We start from the raw sequence: 9,415 nt of genomic DNA, 5'->3' as shown, positions 1-9,415 counted from the left end.
TTTTTAGTTAATTCTTGTTTACGTCAGTCTGTATTTACCTAATACAGTAGAACCCGTTTAAGACGATCACGTTTAATACGATTTCTCGCATAATACGCCACTTTACGCCAGGCTCTGCAACTGCAGACTATGCAGACATATTTTCATACATTTCTTAACGCTTAATACGATTCATCATTCCGTTTAATACGCCCAAGACCGAGCCGAGAGGTCTAACCGAGCGCTCTAACGAGAGCCCCCAGAAAGGCCTCCCGCCCTTACGTGAAGAACCCGAGATACTGCAGGGTTTTCCTGGATATTTTTCCATTGATGACAATGTGGCACCGTACGAAATTTAATTAATTGAGAATGTGAATAACCCACAAAACGAGGCCCTAAGTGATAACCATGAAGACGAAGATGAGTCAACTGCGTTTTTTGTCAAACGCCCAGGCTTTATCAGTTGTTAATGATTTAAGACACTATGTAGCTACTTTGGATCAAAGCGAAGATGCACTGCAAAAGTTGAATTATGTTGAAAATATTTTAATTGCTAATGCATCAAAATCTTTTTGTCAAACCAAAATAAGTGATTATTTTAAATAATGTAATTATAATTACAATACGTATTTATTATAATTCATAAATGTATAATTTAATACCCATATATATCAAAATTATAACATAATACATAATAGTATGTAGTAAATTTTATTTTTTCTATCCCCCTTATAATACGCTTTCTCGCTTAAGACGCGTTTTTGGTAGGGTCCCTGAGAAATCGTCTTAAGCTGGTTTTACTGTATATAATTTACTAAATATGGATTAAGTAAAAAATTTAACATGCGTCTGCGTGGGAAGGGAACAAATTTATCACATAAAATAGCAATTGCTTGAATTTTTTTACACAACAGGGGGCAATCGGGCAGGAGGCTCCTATAGACACTTACATTGTCGGCCATTTAAGAATTTTTAATAGGACCTTAAGTCGAATTGGTAAAAAAATACTTCCGTCGCTGGTTCCACACAGTGGTGGTGAGCGGTAAAAACTGTTAAAATCGGGCAGATGTGGACTGACGGACGTCGAAGAGATACCGGACGTATTCTGCTTCGACATCCGATGGAGTGAAGTATCGTCTCCCCGTACTGAGCACATCAAGATTTTTAGAGCCTACTTCAGTCTTCCCTTCCAAATGACCGCGGAACTGTTCATCATTCCAATATGTCAACGCCCAGTATTCCGGTGCTAGCTGAGGCATTAGAGAACGTTATCAAAGACATTATCTACACGTCTTATCAAGAAAACAGCCTAACAACATACGGTTGCAAAAGGAATACTCGAAATTTCTGTCATAACATCCTGAAAATACTTAATTAAGATAATAGTAAAAAATTATGGAAATCTAGTAAGTATTGTCTTTTGTTAACATAGCTTTTACACATTTAAAGAAAACACTTTTTTACCGGATTGAAGCTATGTATTATTATGTAAATCTATCAAAAATCTATGCCACTTAAACCCAACTAGATCCAATTCTAACAAACTTCTGGATCTAAAGGAGAACTCTGAAAAATCTATCGATATTGTGAACGGTTATTTCAATTTGGTGAGTAATAAATTGGCTTCCGATATAATGTCTAAAACAAACCAGACTGAACTAGACCTTTGCTATAAAGTATCAATTACCGCTAAATCAAAATCTCTTATATTTCTTAGTTGCGACGAGCGAGAAGTTATAAAAATTATTAGTTATGTTAAGCCTAATTGTGCCTCAGGTGATGCTAATATAAGTAACCGAGTAGTTATCTCATTAAAAAATATTGTTACTGCACCAATTTCTTATTGTATCTACAAGCTTAGTATTGAGTAAGGTATCTTTCCTGAATCCTGGAAAATAGCTAATATCACAAGCATCTATAAATCAGGTAATAAAATTTCGAACTACCGTCCCATTTATCTACTCCCAACCCTTGCAAAAATTCAGATAACTGAATTATTTGGAAAAATAATCTATACTTGCCTACAATCAATTCGGATTTAGACATAATAGATCTACAGAAGATGCAACCACTTCTGTAGATCTATTATGTCAGGACAGGTTGAGAACATAAGTTCCAAATTATATGAAGGACAAAGGTGTATTGGTGTTTTTCTTGATCTAGCCAAAGTTTTCGACACTGTTTCCAGGCCACTATAATGTAGACTTTAGTATAGAATAATATTTTTTGTCCAAAAGTCCAAAAACTTATTATAAACCTTGATTGCCATACAAAAAGTGTTTTTCTTATAAAATTCCAGACTAATTTGACAGAACCAATTCCCATTACTTCGGCAGTTGTCCATTCCCGTTGATTTAACAATTATTAATATTCTACGTTACGATTTACGATATTGACAACAAAAAAATATGCTGAAAGATGAAATTACCAATTTATTGTAAGTACTACTTATCTTGTTTTGAAAGTAACGAATTTACATATTAAGTAACTTTGTAATAATTTCCGTTGTAATTAAAATTGTGATAATAAGGAATGTTTTCAAAGTAATTTAAAAAAACCTAATAAATTCATAATTAATTATTATTATTTCAAATTTCCACAACTGGATACAATGTTAAAGTTTGTTATTTACTCATTAACACTTCGTTGCATTAAAATTTAAAAATTGAACGTTATTTAAATGAAAAGGCAACTGGTGGCCTTATCGCTTTCGAGCGATCTCTTCCAGGCAACCACTGTGATAAAAATGTATTAAATTAGATAAGGTAGGCAAGAAGTGCAAAGATACATATTGCATATAGTTATTAAGACAAAACTAAACAGGAACAAAAAAAACTAACTAAACTATAAAAGGATACATGAAAAATAAAAAGTGCACATGAATCACGATAATTGAAGATAGTTGAAGATCAGTCTCAAGTCAGTTAGTAGTTAGTACGAAAGTTAGGGATACGATGTGGGCAGGATATGTTTGGACAGAAGAAATTTAAAGATAGAGAAGGAGCTAATCGAAGGGACGGGAAGTGAATTTCATAGCCTAACTGCAGAGACCTTAAAGGATTTTGTGTTTTCTATTTCTAGTAATTTAGCAAAAGCAGTGTTGGTCTGGTGACTTCAGCGTGCCACTCTCAACCCTGAGGTCGTAGACCCAATCAATCATCACCTATTTGTGAAACGAATGCAATCTGAGGCTAAGACCCATGTAGGGTTGTAACGTCACATTAGAAAACCGCTGTGGTTTGTATTAATGTAACCATAGCAGTCTTATTAATATATGGCGGTTTCAGTTTCAGCAGAGGATAGGGTTCTGGGCCCGGGCCTCCTGGGCCTTACTGTAACTACGCCACTGCTATTATCTATATTTAACTCTAACAAAATTACGAATTTCAATTACAGAAATGTATAAAATGATTACAATACCATAACTTTTGAGTATTCGCTTTTCTTTCGCGTCACGTGTAAGTGCTAATTAGTGGTAAACGTTCAAGAGGTTTAACACCAATTGTGTTTAATGTAGCGTAAAGAATATTTAATTATTTTAATTTCAATATAGTCATGTACGTTAATTTTGAAATGCTAGGCAAATCAAGGCGTCAGTAAACTGATAGTTTTTGAAGAATCTCTGATGATTTAAATCAGAACATTTTAAACAAAAGCTGTAGATATGTTTGATTGCGCAAATTTTAGGAAATGCAGTTTCGAAAACATTTCTTTTGGATAGCCATATCATATCGATTGCTATATAATTATCATTTTAGTTTTTAGTTTGTTTTATTAATACGTTTTTTGTGTTATTTTAGATGAATGTTCTTTAATTTATAAGTTTTGGTTATGCTTCTTGCATTTTACCCATCAATTTTTTTTTTTAGTTTTTTCCCTTTCCCTTTAACGGACACCCGTTGCAACCCTTATAATTTTTGTGTTTTATGTTATTTGTTTTTGTATAAATGTAACGAAGTGTGAATAAATAAATAATATTATTGAATTAACGTAGTAGTATACTCGGGACATAATTCGTGAAAAATACTACGCATTATTATTAAAACCACTATAATGTAAATACGCGAAAAGATTTACCGGCAGATATCCGTGTGGTTGTACAGATAGATCACAACCTGGTGTTTGAGTTTTACTCTACAACTATTAGTCTCAATTTCCCTCTATATGTATGGGGTTTTATGGGGGTCCAAGTATTTTTTTTATTCTCATGTTGTGTTTATTACGGCCTATATATACAAACTTCGTTTTAAAAGGTATTGAATTAAGAACAACGACTGCAATCAGTTTGAGCACTTTTAAATAATGTACCCAGTTCACGTGAGACCAAACTCAAAAATAAGGCTATCTTAACTAGTAATCGGAAAATATCTAAAAACTCCGACTTCTAAAATCAGTAGTTGCTAAATACAAAAGTTTATCTAATCACGTAACTGTTAAATTTTACGGAATTCTTCAAATTACGTTATAAAATTCTCAAATTTATAAACAAAGCTAGTTTGTGCGTCAGAACTCTTAAAAATATCAGCTATATCTCTATATATATTTAAAATTCTCGTGTCACAATGCTTGTTCCCATACTCCTCCGGAACGGCTCGACCGATGCTTATGAATTTTATGCATATTTAGTAAATCTGAGAATCGGCTACTATCTATCTTTGAAACCCCTAAGTGATAAGGGGTGTCCAGCCCAAAATTTATTTTTTATTTTTTTGTTTTTATTGGTTTATGTGTATCATACATACAAAAATACATACAACCCTTAATTGTCTCCCCTGTACGATCAACCCTTATTTTTATTATAGTAGATAGATTATTTTTATTGAACTAAAAAATGTTTCCTGCAAATAATATACATGGCAAAACGACGTTTGCCGGGTCAGCTAGTAATTAATAGATAACAACATATTCGAAAGTTCTTTTATTCTTCTTTATTAACTTCCTTAACTAGGAGGAGTAGTCCAAGGCATATGCATTAAGCAAGGATATAGCTTTTGTGATATGTTGAAATTCAAGTCAACATTTTTTACGAACTCGATTGTGACCAAATAAGAGAACTATTACTTACAATAACCAAGAATTTGCTTGTGATACCAAAACTTTAGTTAAATTGTTAGATGCGTGCGATTCACACATTGTTTCATCATGGGTCTTCGAGGCGGAATACGAAACAGATTTTTAAGGCTCTTTTTGACGCTAACCAGTATGTGGAATCAGCTGCCCGAATCAATTCGATATTATTCCTACAAGATATGAGCGTTCCTATATCGGCAACGCACTTGCAATGAAGTATTCTTTCTGTGTACGCAATTTGTACGGTGAAGGAAAACATCTTGAGGAAAAAGTATCATGTGTCAGATATATAATTCTGGTAATTTAAATGCAAATGAAAAACGCTTTCGGAAATATTTATTCTGAGGGCATGTTCATTTAAAGTTTGAATTTTACGTCAAAAACCTAAAAAATAAAATATTTTCCTTGATAGATATCTTCAATGGATACTTACGACATCATAGTAATTGGTCTGGGGTGCGCCGGCGTCGCTGCAGCGAGTACATTGGCGAAAGCTGGACAGAAAGTTCTAGCCCTCGAAGCCATGGACAGGATCGGTGGTCGTGTTCGGACTGTGCCCTTTGGTGATGGCGTTGTTGAAGTTGGGGCAGAATGGTAATTTACGAGCCAATGTATTATCTTGTAAATTTAAAAAAAAACTAACAAGTTTTAAATCTTAAAAGAAAACTGAAGAAACATATTTAAAGATGAAATCTCAATTCACATTTGAAGCATAAAATGGGTATACATATATTACATAATTTTTTAAAAATAAATAAGACCAATATACGGCTTTATTTAAAACAAACAAATATAAAGTATTTCCAATAATCTTAACCTCAGAGTAATAATAAAAAGATAATTAAAACAAATTTAAAAAGGTTGGTCCCTGTGGCAGTGTTCGTTTAACACTGGCAGCATTTCCTCGCTGTATTGCGATAATTATTCGTTAAGCTAGGAAAGCACCAACTCTGCGGTCACCGGAACTATCTACCAGGCGTTAACTTAAATCTTTAATTAGCGTCTGTGTACTTGAACCCCACGGCCCAAGTCTCAACTCCTATAAGAACGAAATCGAAGTTGGAGGAATGACTCTTATATTTCAACCATTTATTATTTTCCGCCTGATCTACGTCTTAATTCATTTTCTGAAATTTATTCATATAAATTAAATAAAAATAACATATTAATTGAAAGTATTTGCGTCCCAATACCTGTCACTATAAACGCTTTAATGTGCAAATAAAGAAATATTTGTTTTTCCCATCGATTTTCCCAGCTCCATGTGATAAGTGCTTTCAGGATCCATGGCATAGGCAACAGCAGCATCTACAGAACTGCTATGCAACACAACATTAAAATTATACCCCAAGATCCTATTTTCAAGATGTACCGATCCGATGGGACAGAGGCTGATGATGACGTATTATTGAACGACCTCGTGAATTTTTGCTTTGTAATGGTTGGACAAAAACATATAAATTCTGTTGGTGGCATGGGAGAATCTATCACAAACAGGTAGTTTATAATACGTTGATTACCTACCCTATATTTATCATTTAGTTGAAGGGATTATCTACTTGAAAGTGATATTGTTGCTTATATGTTTGGTTGCTTGCTTATACGTTTAAAAAATATGTTTTGACTATACTAATATTACGAATAATGAGATAAATACTTTTGTTAAATTTAAAGACGTTCCGATCACAGACAAAGCGCTTCCCATACACAAACTGGTATCCTCACATTTTTCCCATTTCAGATTACTGCTTTATGTCAAATCAAAGTACCCTTATTTAATTAAAGACAACAGTTTCCTACCAGAGTTTCTGAGGCTAATGAACGCGTATATAAGCGTACACGAGGCTTCAAATGACTGGAATGAGGTCAATCCTCTGAGTGAGTACGAGGATTTAAAAGGCCACCAACACATGAGTTGGCATAGATATGGATACAAGACGTTGTTCGACCTGATGCTTGTAAGTTTATATTATTTAGTATATATATAGTTTCAAATATCAAACTCATGCTTAATGTATAAATCACGGGATATGTCACTCCGCATCCTCTCCTTTGTTTTGCTGACTCCTCTTTCGAGAATGTACATTTATACTTATAAATTTAAGGTTTAATAATTAATAATGAGGCCAAGGAACTCATGGTCGACGAGCAAGCATGGTGCAATGTATGAAAGTGGATGAAGCGATATGCGTATGTCAGGTCCGTAGCAAGTGGAGATCCATGGTCTCTGCCTACCCCTACGGGAAAAAGGCGTTATTTAGTATGACTAATCTAAATAAATATTTCAGAATACATACAACAATGGACCGGGCATACTTAACCTTGATATAAAACTGAACACGGAGGTGACGCAAATAATATGGCCAAAAGATGGTGGTGATGTAAGAGTCGTCTGCGCAGATGGGAGCACGTACACATCCCGTCACGTTATTGTTACGGTCTCTTTAGGGGTTTTGAAAGAACGGTAAGATTGAACTATATCTTCATAGCTTCAATAAAATCATAGTTTCGCGGGAAGGTCGAAGTTCTCTCTGCAGATTTGATACGGCAGCTAAACTCTCATATATGGGCAAGTGATGCGCAGACACGAGTGCACTCCAATCCATAAATCTTATAGCCCGAGGATACCTTTTCTTGCTCATCTGAAGCACTGTGTAACCTCCTCCCAACTTCCTAACATAAGGCTTGTATAGAATTTTTCAGTCATAATTATTACCTATTTTCTGATATTGAATTATTTCCCATTTCAGATATAATACGTTATTTAAGCCGGGGTTGCCGCGGGAAAAAGTAGAAGCCATAGAGAAGACATCTATAGGTACGGCTGAAAAATAATTTTCAAATTTGACAAGGCTTGGTGGCAAGGACAGCAGACATATTACGGTTTCATGTGGAAGGCTGACGATATAAAAAAACTACCGAAAGATGATTATTGGATCACGAAGATTTTTGGGGCGAGCAGGCCTAGGGGATCCACAAATACGTTATCTTTGTGGACTAGTGGGGAAGTCGGGAAATTGGTATTTATCTTTTCAGTAAAAATACCATTATAACATTCCTGTTTTACTATTTATTAATATCTGAAGATCTTCTGTGACAACCTGTATATTTCGCTGGGAGTTAAATTAGGACTATTTTTAAAATCATTTTAGAGATAACAGTTGAGAAGGCAATTAATTTTTTTCTGTCTCGACGTGATTTAAGATCTTAATATTACTAATTCTAAAGAAACAATTAAAACTAATGTTTTAAATATATACATATGTTTCTTATAACCCAGTTAGAAATAATGCCAGAGGACATTGTGAATCGAAAGTGCTTGGAGCTTTTGCGAAAGTTCATGGGAAAACATTATGATATACCGGAGCCCACTGGAATGATAAGGTACGTTTATATGTAAAAATATATCACCAAAATGAATGGACCTTTCGGACAACTGCTCGAAATTGAATATTTTTTGTGTTAATTTATTTACTAATGCGACAACCCTTTTTGTTTTTTAGCGTTTATATTCTACGATTTATAAATTCCACCTTTTCAGATCCACCTGGAACGCAAACCCCTTCACCCGCGGTAGTTATTCCTTTGACAATCGTCTGACACAAAACGCAAATAATCGAAGAGTTCTCGCGGAGCCATTACGCGATACATTTGGAGTTCCTCGCGTTTTGTTCGCTGGAGAGGCCACAGATTCGCTTCACTTCTCAACAGTGCACGGCGCTGTCGATACAGGGTACAGGGAAGCCATGAGACTTATAAACAATAGTAAATTGTAATAATAAGAAATGTATATATATATATATGAAAGAGTTTTTATTATATTAATGCAAGAACCCGAGTTAGGCCCAAGTCAATGCCCTGGTTTTTTTAATGTTGCCATGTGTCCACCCGTCAACCGAGCGCCGTCATCCCGGCCGCCTAAGTTAGAGCGAGGCCCCATTAGCGCGTTGCGTCGCGTCGTCGTAACGGAACAGCGCATTGTATGCCACGCCTGCGTTTCGACGACGCACGATGTCGGTCTTTCTTGAACCAAAGATATGAGAAAATCAATATCAAGCTCCTGTTCACTCATGATGTTAAAAAATGTCGTTACGCTCGTCTAGCTTCCTCCTCTGGTAAATCACTTTCCGTCGTCGCAGCGGCGCTTCGACAACGCAGCGCATCACCCTCCCTCCCGCTTCGTCTCTTGTCCGTCGATCCGTTGAAACATCGTGCGTGACGACGCAACGGTCTAGTGGAGCATGTTATAAAAAATATATGAAAAATGACGCAGCGACGACGCTGTGACGACGGAACGCAGCGCAACGTACTAATGAGGCCTCGCTCTTACAAGTAGTTCGGCGTGACCGCTAGAACTGAGCCACTG

General features: G+C 35.4%; 1 protein-coding gene across 1 annotated transcript; it reads left to right on the top strand.

Annotated features, from left to right (window-relative positions):
- Nucleotides 1-3,447: 3,447 nt before the first annotated feature.
- On the top strand, nucleotides 3,448-8,850 carry LOC123715235 (spermine oxidase-like). Its single transcript, XM_045670165.1, is given in 9 exon segments — nucleotides 3,448-3,497; nucleotides 5,462-5,643; nucleotides 6,331-6,546; nucleotides 6,791-7,007; nucleotides 7,338-7,513; nucleotides 7,800-7,873; nucleotides 7,876-8,069; nucleotides 8,330-8,433; nucleotides 8,591-8,850. Coding segments are annotated over 8 exon segments (1,389 nt in total). The 5' UTR covers nucleotides 3,448-3,497; nucleotides 5,462-5,470; the 3' UTR covers nucleotides 8,826-8,850.
- The last annotated feature ends 565 nt before the right edge of the window (nucleotides 8,851-9,415 follow it).

The sequence above is a fragment of the Pieris brassicae genome, chromosome 10, assembly GCF_905147105.1.
Source record: "Pieris brassicae chromosome 10, ilPieBrab1.1, whole genome shotgun sequence".
NCBI classification, from domain to species: domain Eukaryota; kingdom Metazoa; phylum Arthropoda; class Insecta; order Lepidoptera; family Pieridae; genus Pieris; species Pieris brassicae.
This window is presented reverse-complemented; position numbering and strand designations above follow the sequence as displayed.